At 41.3% G+C, this 19,965-nt stretch overlaps 1 protein-coding gene across 2 annotated transcripts in view; it reads left to right on the forward strand.

The window, feature by feature from the left end:
- Window positions 1-19,965, forward strand: part of LOC146829142 (xaa-Pro aminopeptidase 2-like) — a 565,756-nt gene that overhangs the window by 385,530 nt on the left and 160,261 nt on the right. For both annotated transcript variants that reach the window (XM_085607766.1, XM_085607767.1), the window contains 2 exons: window positions 3,659-3,730; window positions 4,608-4,668. In XM_085607766.1, the coding sequence (XP_085463892.1) occupies window positions 3,659-3,730; window positions 4,608-4,668 (133 nt within the window). The remainder of the gene's footprint in view (window positions 1-3,658; window positions 3,731-4,607; window positions 4,669-19,965) is intronic.

The raw sequence follows: 19,965 nt of genomic DNA on the forward strand, positions 1-19,965 counted from the left end.
ATTTTCATGAGCCATAATAGATATTGTTACGCCCCTAATATAGGCTTTGAAAGCATCCCATCTATTTATCATAGAAGTAGACCCTTCTGGATTAAGTATGAAATATTCTTGAATAGCAGTTAAAAGTTTGGGCTTGTTATACTCATTCAGAATTATACCAGTGTTCATTCGCCATCTAGATTGTTTAGTATAAGTTGACTCCAAGTTCAAAACCAAAGAAATCATCGCATGGTCTGAGATATCAATGTTACCAATATTAGGAGCAGTTATTGAACCAATTAGGTGCCTGGAAACCAATAAGCAATCAATTCTAGAATGGGAATTATGAGGGTTAGAAAAAAATGTGTAACATTTTTCTGTAGGAAAATGTAACCTCCAAATGTCAACTAATTTAGTAGTTTGAATAAATGATTTGAAAGCAAAATATACCTTAGAAGGGCGAAACTTGGTAAGAGATGATCTATCTAATAAGGGGTCAAAAATGACATTAAAATCACCTCCGACAATTAAAGGAACATTACCAATCTTTAGAACCTCTGTTGTACGATTAGACGAAAAAATATGATCATCTGCGGTAGGACCATAAACATTTAATAAAAATAGAACTGAGTCATGAACTTTAATTTTAACGAGTATATATCTACCATCCTTATCAGAAGATTTACTTAAAATTTGACAGTGAAGCTTTTTTGCAAAGAGAATAGCTACACCATTTTTTTTACCATTGGCCTGAGAAGAGACAATAGTATCTACCCATTTCTTCTGCATATAATCTAAAATGTTATCATCTATATGAGTCTCTTGTATAAAACAAACATCAGCTTTGCAACTACCAAGGTAATCTAAAATTTTTGTACGTTTAACTGGATGGCACAAACCTTTAACATTTAATGAAATTACTTTAATATCATGGATATTAGCCATAACAGAAGAAAGGAAAAAAGAGTATAAGAAATGAAAGATAAAAGAGGATCAAGAAAATGAGAAACAGGTAGCTCCATAAAAAGAAGAAGGAAAGGAGAAAAATAAAAAAACATGGAAAAAAGACAAACAGGAGACATAAATGTGAAATGTGAAACGCACACACGCTGTACAAGCATGACCGAAACCGCTGGAGCCCAATAAAGAGAAATTTCATAACAGTGTCAGAAAGTAAAACACAACCAGCAAAAATCAAGTAGCAGAGTCATTGGTATCCATAGAGTGCAGAGACTGTTGATCCAAAAAATGCTTCAAATCTTCTGGACGTTGAAAAGATTTCGAAAAATTATCCTTCCAAATGCGCATCGTCGATGGATCAAAAAGACCATATTTATAGCCTAAACTGCGAAGTTGCGGGCGAAGAGCAGAGAATTCTTTGCGAATTGAAACAGTTTCTTTGGCATAGTCTTGATGAATAAATATTTTATTCCCATTGACCATCAAAGAAGGGATTTCTCTAGCTGCTTTTCTGATTAGAACCAAATGGTGGTGTCGAAGAACTTTAAAAATCATTTGTCGCGGTTTTGTGTGTTGAGGGTTCCTGTGTGAGGGAGTCCTGTGGGCTGTATCAATTTCAAACCTTTCTGAGAATTTAATTTGTAGAAGACCAGGTAATAAATTCTCCAAATATAATGTGCAGTTATCCCCCTCAACATTTTCAGGAAGATTAAATATGCGTAAATTATATTGTCTGTTACGATTCTCCAAATCCAATAATGTTGAGCACATAGGAGAAATTTTTGCCACCAGTGGAGTAAATGAGTCAAGTTTAACCTTATTATCGTTTATTTTGATGGAATTATCTGATATTTTCATTGAAAGGCTGGCCATATCTTTACGCACATTTTTTACTTCAGAGGCAATGGTATCTGTATTGACTCGAAGCGCCTGAATTTCCTCCAATATTAAAGACAGTGAAGGTTCAGAAGACTCCACTACTTTTGATTTAGCAGGAGGAGGAGAAACTTGCTGCTTCCTTTTATTAACAGAACTCTTATTTTCCATTTTGAAGTAAAAAGAGTCAAAAATATGCAGACACAAAATAATGAAGGAGGAAATGAAAGCTGTGTAAAACACCAAGGAATGACTGGTGCAGCAGCTAAAATGGGCTGGGGGAGTGGTTAGGCCCAAGCCAGGCCCTTTCCTACAAGCTTGCTCCGCCCCCTTGACTGAAAGTCTGGCTGTACCTGAATGCTGAGCAGGGAGCAGGAACCAAGCAGCGAAAAAACCCACTTCCGCCGTGCAGAGATGCTTGAAATTGCTCCACAGTGCAGGTGAGAGCTTTATAATGACAGCGACCTCCTCCAGGACATTTTTCTGACAGGAATCGTCGTTTAAAATGTCAAAAACGGGCCGAAAACGCGCGTAGACTCTTACGCGGCGGCCATCTTGGATCACGCGCTCGCGCGTCTCTCACGGTTTCCTACTTCTGTGATTGTGATATGTCAAAGCAGCCACTCTTCGTTCCTTGAGGTATTTCTCCCCTTCGAAATTGACAATTAGTACCTTCACTGGTAATTTCAAGCCAAAATACCTATATATTACCAATTTGGTAATGAGTGTTGTTTCCTATCAAATGTTATAGGTATTTTTTACATACATATTATGTGTTAGGTATGGGGGAGAAATCCTTCCTTCACACCTACACCCCATAACTACACTCTGCATATGTGTGGAGGAACACTGATCATAGACAGTTGATTTACCTCACAGCTGGTTTAGCAATTTAGAATCTAAAATGTCTGCTTAACCATAGCTGATGTGGCTGAGACATGATTAGCAGGCTTTCTGTCAGTGCAGAGACTAAAACAATAGGCAGAAAAATGGGGAGACAAAGCAAAACCAAAGGGGATGATGGACGGAGTGTTGAACATTGCAAGCACTCACCCCGAGTCAACTGATCTGGGTTTAATCCATCATCATTCTTTAGCTCACTCCGCCTAAAATGGGGGGAAACAGCAGAACATGGATTTCCAGGAAGGCATCAACTGTTCTGGTACGCCCTTTTGCACATTTGCTTACCAGTTTGACATCTTGAACCCCGGGGCCAGGCCACAAGAATTTTGCTTTTCATAGTTCAATCTTGAAAACCTTCAGCGTTTTTTGATCTCCTTTGAAATAATATGAAGACTGTTTGCAAGGTCCAATAAACACCTATGGTGTCTGTGAAGGTGTGAAAATATGTGTTCAGATAGTAGACGTAAGTTCCTCAATTTTGTGTCTTTTAGTCATCATTTCAGTAAATAGGATAAATACTATTTTCACAAGTTTGTCAAAGTAAATGTATATAAACTCTCCTCGTTTTTAATATTCGATTCTCAGGGTATACACGCTTTACAGCAACTCTTTCAGTAGCTCAAAATGTAATATGTACTAATGTACAAATGCATGTATCATTAGGGTGTGTGTGGACAAAATATCGAAAACACAAATATCATGGGACAGAATATCGTGTCAAAAATATCGAGGGCAAGAATATCGTGAGGGTCAGTTCTTATGGGTAAGTAAAGTTTTACTATATATAACTCCACATATATGTATTTTGACGAGCACAGAGTTACACTTTTTCTACTGAGAAGTCTGAAATGTGTGAGTTAAAAAGTTTTTGAAGCAGAAAAAGTAAACATATGTTGCATTGAGTGGCTCTCCTTTGAAAACGTGTTACTTTATATTTCAGACCATCAGATGAAGTCAACCGGAAGCTTTCTGTGAATGAAATATACTTGATTGATTCTGGAGGGCAGTACATGTAAGTAATTATTCAAATTACTTTCTAGTCATTTTGAGTAGTAGGTTAAATATATAAGGCATAAATCGACTAAATACTGATCCCCATAGCAGGATCACAACAGCAGCTATCAAAATTATTTGGGTAAACTGAATTCTACATCTATATGATGCTTACTTGGCTTAATAACAGTAGTTAATCAAATCAAATAGTTGTATTGTTTTTATATATTATATTGCAATATACATTCAACTTCGAACAAATAGATGTAGGAATTGTATCTGTGCATATGAACAAATGCACATATTTTTTGTACTTATTTTGTATAAAGTGGTTTATTTCGGGATGCTGCGACACTACTCAACATATCACAAGACATCTCCTAGATGATATAATGAAGTAAATCCAATAAAAAGGCAATTCATCAGTCAACTCCATGTAATCACTCTTTGGCCTTATTTTTCATTCATCAACCTGTGGAAGGAGATTGCTTATTATTTCTGTCTTTACCATGGACATACATCAGTTGTCCATGTTATCAGATGGTTCAAGTTATAATAAAGACAGCATAACCTGTGTGTGTCTGAGAACAAGTGGCCCCTGTCGATGCGTTAATGATCACACCTTATTAAACCCAACACTGAGGTGTTCCGAATTTCACTTGTGTGATACTTCTCGCTTATTCTGACTTTTTTGGGGAATAATAGCATGGGGATTTTGGTGCTTTCCTAAAGTTCTACCAATTCATGTTAGAGGTTCAGCTTTCCTTTTTCATGGTAGAGATCTGCCCTTCCGGATTTCAAGGTCATCTGGTGCATGTAAAGTAATACCGTATTTCTACAGGAAGTCACTGTCATGGCCACATGTAAGCCCTCTAATGGTTGCACTTCTTCCACAGGGATGGAACAACTGACATTACAAGGACTCTACACTGGGGCACACCCTCGGTGTTCGAGAAGGTAAATGTTTTGGCTAACTACACCTGGTGTACAGGAGCTATTATGTTTGTTTGTTGTTACATCTTAGATAAACACATCCAGAAGTACAGCTCTCCCCTGCCTTACAGACACCACATGCATACAATATTTGATATAGATGTACAGATACTAGTTAAAAATACATGAACCACCCACAGTTCACTGCACACTGTTGGACGTCACTACTGGTATTGTAGCATTTCAACATAGGCTTCAGTACAGTAGAATAGTGTTCATTGTAGGTAAATATAAGTTGCTTTGGTCCACAAACTAAATATATTTTCGTACAGTAATTTGAATAAGTCACATTTAGAATTAGACATGGTTAGTCATTAGATTAAAACTGCACATGAATATCTGATTTATGTGGTGCATTACGAAAGGGAAGAAGAAGGGAGCAATGAAGGGAGGAAGAAACAAAGGAAGGATCAAAGAAAAGATAGAAGATCAGATTGAAAGGAAGGAAGCAATGAGAGAAAAAAGAAAGACGAAAGAAGAAAGGAAGGTAGAATGTGTAGTGTCTTCTCCAGCCTGGGCAATCACCAATGACTACGCCACACATGGAGCTTAGTATTGCACACCATTATTCTTCTGCGTGTAACTGCGAAGTGAACATTCTAAATCAGCTTTCTTTGCATTCTGCTCTATCAGCTATGTCATAGCTCTATAGAGTCCATCAGGAGCCGAAAGGGTTCTGTCATTGCTAACTCGCAAGACACTACACCTACCCTTCTGTGAAATAAAATTAACATTTTGCACCCCAAAAATAATATATATATATATATATATATATATATATATATATATATGCACAATTCTTTGTGTTTACATTATTGCGTAATTTGCACATTATTTGTATATATATTGAATTTTAATCGAAAATATTTGCACTTTATTGCGTAATTTGCACGGTCAATCAAGTTTGGATATCATTGAATCAATGAATATGGAGTTTTATGTATTTCATACTAAATAATGATCCTGAGTTTGTTTGGATTTTAACCTGTTATTCAATTGCACAGCATATTCAATGTGGTCCAAAATGTATTGTTTGGAAAACAGACTTTCGAGGTTGGAGTAGTGTGTCTTCACTTTCTAAATGTCACATGGTGCAAAAAAACGGTGAAAAAAATGTAGCCAATTGAAAGTCTTGTTGTATAAAATGGGCTCATTTTATTGAACTGATTGTCTGTGAGCAAGGGCGGATGCCCGAAACGCGTCAGATATTTGTGAAAACTCGGCTTTAAAATAAACTAACAACTATTGTGCCTGACTTTGGATCTGCGTGGTTTCTGCTTTCCGTGGACACGGATTTTTTGGAGACTGCAAACATGGGATATATATATATATATATATATAGATATAGATATAGATATCTCACCAGATTTGCCCTTAAACACGAAGACACACTCCCATGTAGACAAAAGGATTTATTTTCAGGCAGGAGGTCTGGTGCTTACACAGAGAATTCTTTACAGCCGTACACGTTTCGATCCTCCCGATCCTTGTTCACAGGCAGCCTCATGACTTTACACCAAACAGCTGCTGCACTTTTTCTCATGCTTATAAAACGGTATTGTCCTCCAGTGGACCTTTCAGGTAAGTTGGTTTTTTAATTGCATGCTGGGAAACGTAGTGCTTCAGTGTTCCTTGTTGCCCTCCAGTGGGTGTGAGTAGCCATAAAGCGAAATTAAAAATGTTTATAGCCCTCCAGTGGTCCTCTAAGGGCAAGAGCCAGTTTAATGACATAATGTCCTGTAAGTCACGATGCTCTTGTAATATACATCTATAAATAGACACAAATAAATTAATATATCGACGATGGCATAAAAACTAATTGCTGTAATTACAACATGAATTGTTTCTAAATGTATGTATTGTTATGCACATGTCATGGTGAGTGTGATTAGCGACAAGTTCATGTTCACACTCCCAGAAGGTCAACGTTCATTGAATGGATATGTCGGTCAGTCAATGATATAACGTATATACTAATGCATAAAATATCTATCAGAATATTTAAAAAATGTCTTTGGCTGTACTAATACCGAGATAACTTATGCAAATATACAATTGGAAAATTGGAGACACAACATAGATAGTACATTTGAACTTGAACAATATAAAAATTCTGAAAGTGCAATCATGCTGCAGCAATAACACTGATTATGCAAATGTTTTAACTGAAGCATGTTAAAGTGCAAAAATATGCTTAACATAAGAACTTCACTTGTGCTTCAAACCCTAATACAATCGAATATGTATATGATGAAAGTGCATCGTGCAAAGTCAAAGCCATCTAATATTTCATGTACCTAAGTGCATTGCTGTATAGTTGGAATCCATGCAATCCATAATGTCAATCTACTAATACACTAATTAAAGTGCTATGGTGCAAAAAGTGCCTAACAATATAAATTGCTAAGTCATATATGTTAAAAATTGGAGAGAAGAAAGCATAAGAGAAATACATCTAAAATGCACTGAATAATTCTAAATTTAAAAATGTGCTGATTCTAAGGATAGTCACCAATCTGAGCAATTTCATTGCTGAATTTACAAAATGTTATGTAGATCATCACTGATATTTAAACTATTGGGAGTCTTAGTATCGAGTTCCAATATAAATTTGGATTCTAATTGGTGCAATGTTTTTTTTCGATTGCCACCTCTTTTATGTGCCTGAACTGCCTCAATGACAATGTACTGGATACAATTGAGATTGTTTTTGTGTGAATCTTTAAAATGTCTGGCCACTGGATAAGAGAAGTCAGAGTTGACAATGGCTCTCAAATGTTGCAGAATTCTAACATGTACTTGCAGTTTGGTACTGCCTACATACGCAAGCACATTGAACAACATAAATCGCAAATTCTGTTCTACATATGTAGTAACCTTTAAGATCTTTGGGTTTGGTACTAAAAGCCGTGGTATAAGAGGAGATGTTGACCCCAAATTTGTGAGCACGATATGTGCTGCATTTGTAAAAAACATGTTTGGGTGAAAGACAGCTGGTTTTAATATCAATTTCGGGGCTATTTTTAACCAGTTCGCTACACATAGAAGGTGCTCTGCGAAAAGTAAAAGTGGGCTTGTCTGGCAGAGATTGACTCAAGGTGGCTTCAGTGAGAACTATCGGCCATTGTTGGTTAATGATAGTGCTGATATTTCTGGCCTGTCTGCTGTATGTTGTGATAAGTCTAGCTCTGACATCATTCTCATTGGTACTTTGTGTTCCAACATTGTCAACGTTGAACATCCCTGCATTGTCAGTGTGGTTAAGCAAATCTTGTCTCGGTTTTGAGTTAGCTTTTGTCAGTGCCTGTTGTAGAATTTTGTTGGTATATCCCCTGAGAAGGAATCTATGCTTGGCTTCCTGCTGGTGTTGAAAGAGATCTTTCTCTGCAAACTCTGCGTATTCTTAAAGATTCTCCATTGGGAATGCTGTTGATAAGAGGCTTAGGGTGAAAACTCGAAGCATGCAGAATGGAAATACCCGTTGTGGGCTTCCGAAAGAGACATGACTCAATTTTATCATTTTCAACATATACATACACATCTAGAAAGTTGGTTACCAATTTATCAGTATGGGCAATGAATGTATTGACATTAAGTTTGGCAACAAATTCTTCGGCACCAGCCCACATGTAAACATGCATAACTGGGGGAGAAGCAAGCCTCCTTGGCAATACCCCTGGGTTGCTGGAAAATTGCATTATCTAAAGAAAGAAATATTATACAAGCACCAATGGATCATTTTCTTTTTAAAATATTTTTATTATGCTTTTATGTATAACAGCACACAGTTAAACCAAACTTTTACCCGTGAGGGATATTCAGAAAAAAAAGAAGATATAATTCGCTCATTTTTACCAAAGCAATTAAGCTATATACGTGGATGAAATTGAAGAACACAAGAGATACAATTTACAAGTTAATCCAACAAAATTATAAAAATAAGAACATCACTCTTAACCAGAGCAAGCGTTGATATCAAATTGAATCTAAATAGAAAGATAGATCCTCAGGGACAATAAACCTTAGCAGAGCAGCGATTACGCTCCAAAGCTACACTAATTAATGGACCGCTGGTTACCTGAGCCTCCTTCCATCTTAGAATAGGAGCCCATATACGCTGCCAGACAATCTCTGTTTTCTGACCATTCTCTCATAGCTACCTCTTTCTAGATTGAACATAGCCAACAGCCTGGCAAGCCATTGCTGAAATGTTGGGGCTTCTGGGTCTAACCAGGCCGAGGCTATGCACATCCAGACCATCTCCATAGCCAAAAATTGAAATCGGTAGTCTGTATCCCGCTCTCCATTACTTCCAACCCCTAGAAGTATTAACGCATGGGTTAGCACAACTTTCACTTCTAAGGTCTGATCCATAAATTTCTCTATGGAATTTAGTAGAATCTCAAGACGTGGACAGGACGCAAACATATGGGCTAAGTCAGCCTCCAATGAGTCACACCGAGGACATCGAACTCCCACCTGCCCCCCCCATTGGGCAATCCTAGACGGGGTATAGTAAAGTGAAAAAAATGTCTTATAATGCTGAGCTTGAAGCTCAGCTGAGCACACCACTGTCTGTCCCAATTCCAATGAATCCAAAAATCTCTCCGGTTCTATGCCCAGTCATTCAGCCCATTTCCTCGCATGTTTTTCCCTGTCGTCCTGTTTAAGTGCTACAAGTTCAGCATACAATCTCTTTATAGTGCAGTTCCTCCCTTCTCTAATAACATCGATAACTTTTACCTTACTAAAACCACTCAACCCACCCGCCTTCCCACTGAGAAAACTTCGCAGCTGCAGATATTTAAAAAAGTTTGCCTTCTCGATTCCAAACTCAGCCTGGATATCACTAAACTGACGTATTCCATCTAGTCGTATTAGATCCCCAACTGTCCGGACACCCCGCCACGCCCACTCTGCCATAATTGTATCTGTGAAAATTCCCGGAAGCACAGGGTTTTTATACAGCTGGGTGTAACAGTTTATTCTCCCTATGCCCGTTTTCTTTTTAAGTGCCGTCCAAATTTTAAAAGCTGCCATTAGGGTCTTGAATCTTGTTCTCTTGTAGTAGCTGGGCTCATTCATTTTCAGAAAGCAATTAGCCGCATCATTGCCTCACAATAACTTGTACACATCTGGTAGCCCTACTTCATCCCGGGAATCCTCTATGCACCCACCCATTAAGTTACTTATATATTGCCCAATAGTAAGCTTTAAAGTCAGGAATAGCAAAGCCTCTTTCCCTGGGCAGTGCCATAAGCCTAAACGCTCTCCTCATTTTACCATGTGCCCAAATAAACCTGCTAACTATACCCTAAAGTACCACAAACCAGCGTTTTTCGAATTCTAAGGGTATTGCCCGAAATAGGTAAAGTATTTTGGGCAATAACATCATTTTTTTCCACGTTACACCGGCCCAACAGAGAGATATGTAAATTATTAAATCTATCAAAATCTAATTTGGCCTTCCTGATTACTGGCTCAATGTTTATTGCCACTATCTTCCCCAGCTCAGACGTTATACCAATGCCCAGATAAACAGCTGTTTCTGTCACCCGAGCATCATCCAGCTCAACCTTCCCATTCTTAACTATCTGCGTCTTTTGTCTATTTAAGGCATATCCGTCAAACTTCCCAAAATCATGAGCTACCTTCTCAACAGCAGCTAGCACAGTTGAAGGACTAGATGTAATAATGGCAACATCGCCCGCATATGCCAACATTTTTTTTTCCAACCGTTGGCTGATAATGGGCTCAATTCCATTATTAGCCTCAAGCAGTTGTAGGAGGGGATCGATGTATATAGCAAAAAGGAGGGGAGAGCAGGGGCAACCATGCCTTGTACCACGTTTGATCAGAAATTGTGCAGTATATCCCCCATTTAGTCTTAACCTGGCCGTTGGTGCTCTATACAGGGTCCTGATAGCTTTAATAAATCCCCTCCCAATGCCAAACCATCTCAGAGCTTCCCAGAGGTAATCCCAAGAGACCCTATCAAATGCTTTCTCTGCATCCAAAAGCATCACCACCATAGGGTCCCTGGAGACCTCCGTTGCATCAAACAGCGTTATTACCTGCTGAATATATTGCGTTGTTACAATAAACCCATGCTGACAGGGGTGAATTGTTTTCCCAATAATATAATTTAGTCGGGTTGCCATGGCTTTGAAAACATTTTTAACATCACTGTTCATCAGTGTTATTGGCCTATAAGACCCAGGTTCCCTCGGTGTCTTTCCTTTTTTTTAAAAAAAACTATAATATCTGCTCCAGCCCAAGACGCGGGTGTCACCTCACCCTCCTGAGCCCGGTGCATGTTATCCAGCATTTCCAATCACATCCCAATTTTTTTTTATAAAACTCTAGAGGAATCTGGTCTGGTCCGACAGCTTTCCCAGAGGGGAGGTTTCTCATTGCATTATAAATCTCATCCTGGGTCAATACAGTCTCAAGGGATTCACTTCCTGCACAATCCATACATTGTAAGGGAATTCTGCTTAAATATTCGTGAATTGAGTTTTGCTCCCCCTTAGATTCATCACTATATAGGCGCTGATAAAATTGTCGAAACACTTCCCGTATACCGGAAGGGTCGCAATTACTTTCCCACTAACACCTGCTATTCCAAGTTGTCCCCTGCCGTACTCCTTTGTCTCAATCTGACAGCAAGAGTATGCCCCACCCTTTCACTAAACTCATAACAATGTGCTTTTTTAGCCAAAAATCTTTTGGCAGCCTTGGTGGCTGTTTGACCTCCAATTTTTGCCTTAGCTAAAGCCAGCCGGGGCAATATATCATCAGTTGGATTACCCATATGTATAGCAGTGTCCAGCTCCTCCTCTATCCCAATCAAAGTCCTACATAATGCTTCCTCGCGCTGAGCCTCCTTCTTCTGCCGATGCAAACTATAGCTCAAGGTCTCGCCTCTGACCCCCGCTTTAAATGTGTCCCAAACTACCCCGACGCTCACACTATCTCTATTAAAATCCCAGAATTCCTTAATCCAATCTTTCATATGGAGTACATATTCTTGCTCTTGTAACAACCCTGTTTCAAACGTTCAAATCCGTCTGGGCCTCATCCCCCCCGTAAAGCCAACCGTAAGAACTAACGAGTTATGATCTGAGAGCACCCGAGGGTATTTCTCTATCCTAGCCCTTGCCAACAAGCCCTGTGACGTAAAAAAATAGTCCAATCTGAAAAGAGCCTTATGAGGGGCCGAATAAAACATGCTGCCGGGATCTTCGGACTTCATATAGGGCCAGATATCAGTTAATCCATTATTCCTTTCTAAATTAATAAGAGCCTTGTAGACCTTCCTTTTACGGCCAGTATACCCACCTCCTACACTGCCCCACAGCCCGCCCAACCCGTTGATATTGAAATCCCCACACATTATTACTGGCGTAGGCCAGGCTGCTAACTCAGTATCCAAAAATTCAAACACCTCAGGATCATCCCCAGTGGACCCATATACTGAGCAAACTCTAAATTATTCACCTACTAATAAGCATTCTACCATAGCCCAGCGGCCCCACGTATCAGCCATCTTCTTTTTAATTACAATGTCCCTTTTCCGGGTGTGAATGGCGACCCCTCTCGTTCGAGTCCCATGCTTTATATTGGACAAAAGTTGATATCCTAACTGTTCCAATAAATTACCCCTAGCACCCTCTATGTGGGTCTCTTGGATGCATAGTATATCTATACGCAGTGATTTAAGCTAGATTGCAGCCCGTTGCCTTTTACCCTGATCATTTGGCCCGCAAACGTTTATTGAGGCAATTAGAAGATTCATTTATCCAAACATGTTTCCTTCTAACCACCAGCCCAAATACTTCTTTGGTTCATCCAAGTTAAATCCATCAGACCTCATTTTCCTCCTTCTTAGAAGACCAAATAACAAAACTTCCCTCACGTGCTGAGCTATGTGATATTGTGCTGTGCCCTTACCCACCCCACCCCTTGCTGAGGATCCACCCCCCACAGCCCTTACAGGCAGATAGGTCAAACATGACCTATGCATGACAGATGAGCTCACATCTCAAGCTGCTGCTATTTATCTCTCCCCCCTCATAATACACCACCAAATCCCACACCAAATAACTTCATAGATGTAGAAATAGACAAATGTAACAAATGTAACATAGATAAATGATTAAATCAGCTTATACCAGCTTGCACCAAATTCCCGGTTAACCAGCTGCCTAGACCCCCACCACAGTAGAGAGATTCAAATTCACAGTCATCAGTCAGTCAGCGGGCTGGCCCCCTCGCAGCGCTCGGCCATCTTCCCCTTTCCCTGTAGCGGCCTTCAATTCTGTCAGGTACTCCTGTGCCTTAACTTCTGAGAGGAACATCCGCACCCTCCCATTTAAGATGACCTTGAGCCGAGCAGGGAATAACAGAAATGTCTCACAGCCCATCCCCTGGAACGGTGTTCTCAGCTGCCATAATATCCATCTCTGCTCGACCGTGGCATGACAAAAATCAGGACGGGCAAAGAACGAATGCCCCTCATAAGTCCGTTTAGAGTCAGTACTTTCTTCTGGATCATTGGGAAGCGGTGTGCCCGCTGCACCTCCATGTCCCAATTCCATTGGGCAAGATCCGGAAAGGCACCCTTTAGCAGGGAGACAACAAAGGCCAATGTATTTTCTCCTTCCACATTTTCGGCACGGTCTTATAACCGTACATTGTTTCTACGCTGCCTATTTTCAAAGTCTTCAAGCTTCCAACAGATCTTCAATGATTGCTTTTCCTGCGACTCCTTGAAGACCTGTAGCTTGCCAACATCCTCCTCCAGACCAGCCGTTCTTTCCTCCATATGAGTGACCCTTACTGCCATCTCAGAACACAGCTTATTGACCTTGCGCATAGACCCCTGCAGTTTTTTTGTAGCTCGTAATGACCTTCGACTCTCCAGTCTAGCCTCCCCCTGCATTTGTTTAAGAGTGGAATATAATAGTTCCAGCGTAGGAATAGGTGAAGCGGAGGGTTAAGTAGCATCGGGTCTTACTTGCACAGCAGCCTACATATCACTTTCATACGACATACTGGTGGCGGGATAGTCCCATTCAAGTTTGCGGGCAGTTGCCAAATCAGACATAACAGGGCTAGTTTTAGACTTTGACCGTCGTCTCCCAGCCGAAGGTTTACTGCGAGGCGCTCTTTGCGTGGTGGAGGACCCCAAGTGTCTGTCTCGTCAGCGGTGTTAAACTCACTCGGTACAGGAGAATCGGAGTCGGAATCATCATTGAGTGAGTAAAACTTGTCCCCTTCTGGGGAGCCCGGAGCAGTTTCAGACCATAGCGGCATTAAGGTTTGGCTTTTTGCGTGATCCTCAGGTATGATCAGATGTAGCGTATCACCTACAGTAGAGGGGTAATTATTGTCTAATTTGTCAGTTTCCACAGCTTCCTCAGTGGCCTCTGGACTGTTATTACCTGTCCACCGGGAGTTTGATCACCACTTTCCTCCAGGCTTTTATCCCCACTCGCTATCTCCCCCAGGTCTCCCAACATTTCTGGGGCTGTCAGCGATGGTGCCAATTCAGATTCCCCCTCAGTATGTTGAATCTTCATGTGAGAATGTAGTTCCTGTTCGTGACTGGGTTGCTCCGGTCTGGGTTTCATACCTGTCTCACCAGCCGAGTTCATCCCCACAGCACCAGTCTCTCCATCACCCGGGGCTCCAACTCCCATATGAGTAGTGATGTCTTGATTCCCGCCGCAATCAGAAACCGAGGCTGCCAGAAATGCCTTCATAACAGTGGGCTGCCGCAGAGAGCTCTCCGCAGCGGTTGCAGCGCAAAGCTGGGTCCCTCCAGCCACACCTACGGTACTAGCGTTCCTCCGCTTATGTCCGCTTTCATCAGTTTTTTTCGCGGGTGCTCCACGTCGAGCTTGAGTTGAACCACGCTGGGGGGGAGCAGTCACCATACCAGGAACACTTGGAGGAACACTCAGAGCCTCCAGCTGGGGCCCCTTAGCAGTTTCCTTTGCTGCCTTCGTTGATTTGGGAGCCATATTCTGCCCGCAGCTCCGACAGCACTTGTGGCAGTTCTGGAACGCCCCGGCTTGCTGCAGGCATCGATTTATTAGCTGGAAGACAGGAGCTGCCTTCCTAAGCCTCCTCCAACAGCAGCAGCCGAGCAGCTTAGCCAATGGACTTTCTAAGTAAGCATATGGTGGCATAACTCTCTATTTAGCGGTACATCCTTAGACACCTCGGGAGAGAGAGTGAAGCAGCAGCAACTCTCACTGAGGTCAGTCAGCGGCCATCTTGCCCTTAACAAAATTGTGGATCATTTTCAACAACATTTTGTTATGATTAAAAAGTTCCAAGGGTCTATTGTTTAAATAGTGTTCCACCGCCCTCAAACCTTGACTGTGCTTGATGCTTGTATATAGTGAGTCATTGTCCATGGTTATTAGAATGTACTTATTCGACCAAAGGTGGTTGGAAAGCTTGTTCAGAAAATCACTTCTGTCACGGATATATGAAGGCAGGCCCACAACAAATTCTTGCACAAAATGATCCACATAACGTGAGGTGTTTTCGAATAGGCTCTTTCTAGCTGAGATGATGGGCCGACCTGGAACTGGGGACATGTTCTTATGGATTTTGGGAATGAAGTATATTATTGGCATGACTGGAAAGTCATTATTTAAAAATGCTTATTCATCCCTCAATATTAGGCCTTCCCTTTTCCAGCCCACCAGTTCTTCCTTGAAACACTTAGTTGTAACCTTGACCTGTGACACATTGGATTTTCTATAGCACGCAGGATCATTGAAATGTCTATTAGGCTCCTGTTTGTATTCATCTTTATGCCATAGGACTATATTGCCTCCCTTGTCAGAATTATTTATGATCACCGTAGAGTTAGTGCGTAATTTGGTCATAAGATTGAAATATTGTTTGTCCCGACATTGATATCTCTTAGCTTTGGATCTCATATGATGATTGAGCTTTTTGATCTCGGTTATTACTCGATCGTGGAAGATGTCCACGGCATCCTGTGGCATCATAGGCATATATGTGGATGGTGGTATGAATGGCCTTTTGATGGATGCCGAAGGCTTGATGCCCTCCTCACGAAAAAGTGTTTGTGTAGACAAAGGTAAGCTACTGGTTTTCTTTTCATCATTGGAAAGCTCATGTAGGGCTCGTAATAGTGGAACATCCGCAATTTGGAGTTTGTTAGAGCCGATGGTGTGCATTGGAGGTTCAGTGATGACTTGAGTGGAAGAATGTTTGATCTTAGAGTATTTGGTTAATTTGAATTTTCTAATACATTTGAAAACGTCTATTCTGGTCTGGCAGTAATTGAAATTGCTTTGTGGGCAGCCTCCTGGGGGTCCCACAGGGCCAAAAAGCATTTTTAAAACAAATTTCAGCAGGAGTCGCGTTGGATCTGTAGATCCTGCCAAATGTTTTTAAAAAGCAAAGCTAAGGCTCCCGTGCTTCATTACTAAAACGCCCCAGGGGGGCCATGTACCAGGGGCATTTTGATAAAAAAAAGAATGGGAGCCCGTGAGCCCCCTCCTGAGGCTTATTAATGCCCCAGGGACCACCACCTCCCCGGGGTTTGTTTATAATGAATACGTGGGAGGCCTGTATGGGCTCCACCGCTGCCCTGGGAACCACCACCTCCCCAGGGCTTATTTACTTTTTAAATGGGGGCCCCTCATACTCCCCAGCCTGGGAACCTCCACCTCCCTGGTGCTTCTACTGAAAAAATGCAGGGGCAGCGCAGACCCCCCCTCCGCTGCCCCGGGGTCCGCCACCTTCCTGGTGCTTTTATTCAAATTAATGTAGGGGCCAAGTGGACCCCCCCCCCCCCCGCAGCCCTGGGGACTGCCACCTCCCTGGGGATTTTGTTAAATTGAATGCAGATGTGAGCGCCCCCCCCACCACCTAACCACCTCCCTGGAGTAAAATCCAAGAAAGGAGGGGGCCATGTGGCCCCCCTGGAGCCAATAAAGGCCCTGGTACCAACCAACCCACAGGGCAGGCTCCTGCTATGTCCCAGGGGCCCAAACCTGGGACATAGCTGTTTGCTGTGGCTTGGTGGGAGCTTTTCTGCTCCTGCCAAACCACAGCAAATGCTCTGCTTCCAGAAAGTGAGAGCATTAAATATGCTCTCAATCGCTGGAAGCGGAGCAGAATTGCTTTCACATTGCTTTCACAGAGGTGGAGCTGCACGCCCCACGTGACCATGGTCAGTGACATCACTGATGACATCTCAAATGGCATCACTGATGGCATTATGCACAGAACCACTCAAACCCCATACAACCTTTAATATGCTCACTCACACACCCATACAACCACTCACATACACATTCACAGATCCATACCAGTACTCACACACTCCTCCATAGAAACACTCAGACAACCATTCACTCACCCATACAGCCACTCATATAACCAGTCACTCACCCATATAGCCAGACACATAGCTGCTACTCACAAACCCATTTATTTACATACACAGTCACTCACATATCCCATCACTAACCCATTTAGCCTCTCAACAGAGCTACTCACTTGTCCATACAAGCACTCACACATTCACTCACACACACATACCACTTACATACCCACTCACCATCCATACAAGAACTCTCATATCTGCTTACTCACCCATATAATCATTCACACAGACACTCACTCTCTAGTGCAACCATTCACATACCAACACACTTAACTAAACACTCACTGAAACAGCCACTCACTCCCTTATACAGCCCCTCATAGAGCCACTAACTCACCCATACAGCCACTGACACACCCACTCACTCAGCAACTGTCACTCACACACCCACTCACTCACCTCCACATCTACTCACATACCTACTTATACACAAATACAGCCGCTCACACACCAACTCACACATACAAATAGTATCACTCATTAGTTGTACAACTAGTATACTATTCTAACTTTTGCAGTCGGTTAGTATATATGATTAGTACCCATAAACTCTTAAAAGCCCTTACAGAGATGTTATCAGTGATGTCATTCTCTTAAGGTAGAATTTAACACAGTCTTTAAATTGAGCCTTTCAACCATATCTCGCTGCACAGCTTTCTTTAGCATTCTCGTGAAGCGCTCGACTAGTCCGTTAGCCTGCAGCCATAAATGTGTGCTCTTCTGATGCTTTATATTGAGAAGCTCCAAGAAATATTTAAACTCCGAACTCTGGAACACCCTGTTTCGCAAAGATGCCATCTAGTCTCTCAATGATTTGGTCTTGAGTGGAAGAAGAAATTTCCTCAATTAAGGGGAAGCATGACTATTCGTCCATAATCACCATCAGGTGATGTCCATTGTCATGTGGAACAAAAAAGTAAATGGCTACTCTCTCCCAGGCATGCTTTGGTGATTATATCTTTTAATTTTAGCATGATGCTAACATGGCTCGTGGCAGTGTTAATCTGGGTTAACAAAATAGGAGCTGGTGTGTTTGGTTTTACAATTAAATTGATAAAGGCTTCAGCCGTTTTGGATGGGGTAATGCGACCTTGGATAGGTACTTTGGAAAAGTAGTCAGCAAGGATCTGGTCCTTCCTTGGATGATGGCCAATGTTATATTTGTACTTTGTAATAGTAGTCCCCATCGTTCAATGCGAGGAGGCTTTTTGGCCTTTGGATTGCCAAACATAGTTAGTAAAGCTTGCTGATCAGTTCAGCGTAAAAGGCTTTCAGTCCAGAAATACATGAAAATGTTCACAAGCCCGTACCATGGCTAAACTTTCTTTTTCAGGTTGTGAGTAAGCATATTTTGTCTGGGACAAACTCCTACTTGCATATGCCACAATACGCCTTTGAACATTTGGGTTTCCACTGTGTTGTGCAAGGATGGTGCCAAACCTGAATTTGCTAGCATCTACAACAACTTCCATGTGAAGCTTTAGATTGAAATATGCCATTTCAGTAGCATTCTCAATTGTTTGTATGATTTTCTTACAGTTTATCACACATTCTTTGACCAATGAAATAAAACATTATTGTTTGTCAACTCTCTCAATGGAGCACTTACAGTGGCAAAATCTTGTATATATCTGAAGCAGTAACTGGCCATGCCAAGACAAAAACGCACCTTAGAAACATCTTGTGGGGGATAAGCATTTGACAAAACGTCTGCTTTAGCAAGATAAGGTGTCATACCACCATCAGAAAAGATATGGCCAAAGAATTTTAACTTTGTCATGTGGAAATCACATTGATATGCATTCAAAGACAAACCTCCATCTGCAAGTAAACAACATACTTGTGTGAGAGCTTTATTGTGCTCTTTTTGTGAGCTCGGTGAACGAATATGTCATCGCTATAATTGAATGCATTCATAACAGGCTGCATGGTAGGTCGAATGAAGACTTGAAAATGTTCTGCAACCAATGGCACACCAAACCTTAGGGTCTGATTTAGATATTGGTGTACTGGTTACTCTGTCACAATGGTGACGGATATCTCATCCGCCAAAATATAAATCCCGTTATATCCTATGGGATTAATATTTCGGTGGACACGATATCCATCACTGTTGTGATGGAATAAACCGTCTTCCAAGAGCTAAATCCTTAGTCTTTTGTATCAAAACAGACCAATACGTGTAGAAAAAGTTGTGATGTACCTGCAACATTCTTTGAGTTCAAACTGATGATATCCTTTATTCAAATCAAGGCGACAGAAGACCTTTGCACCATTTAATTGCTTTATCATGTCAGTAATGTATCCTGGATGTCGCTCTCGTTCAACTGCCTTGTTTTCCTGATGCATGCCACTGTCCTTTTTGGGCCCTACCACTCCCATGGTGTGAGACCAGTAGACCGCTCAATGATATCATGGTTAAGTAATGATTCAAGTTCTTTTTCAACAGAATCTTGTAAATGAAAAGCAATTCATCTGTGCCTTTGAGCAACAGGACAATCATCCTCATTAATACGCGCCTTTACTTTCATTTCTTAAGCTTTCCTAATCCATGAAACAATGAAGGTAATTGATTTATAATCTCATGGTGAGCATTCATGTTGTAGTTTTACGAAAATCAGTCCCATGTCAGCAGCTGTGCTGAAACTGAGTAGACAGGCACTTGACCCTGCCCCTTGCATCACATGGATGGGTGCTTGCACCTTAGTTTTGTTGTGTTTTATCATCGCTACAAATGTACCTTGACTTTTTAAGGGTGTTGATGCTGCCATCTATGCATTTTGGTTTTCGATGGCCTAAGTTGCAGAATGGAAACAATT

The sequence above is a fragment of the Triturus cristatus genome, chromosome 5_2 (assembly GCF_964204655.1).
Source record: "Triturus cristatus chromosome 5_2, aTriCri1.1, whole genome shotgun sequence".
Classification (NCBI taxonomy): Eukaryota; Metazoa; Chordata; class Amphibia; order Caudata; family Salamandridae; genus Triturus; species Triturus cristatus.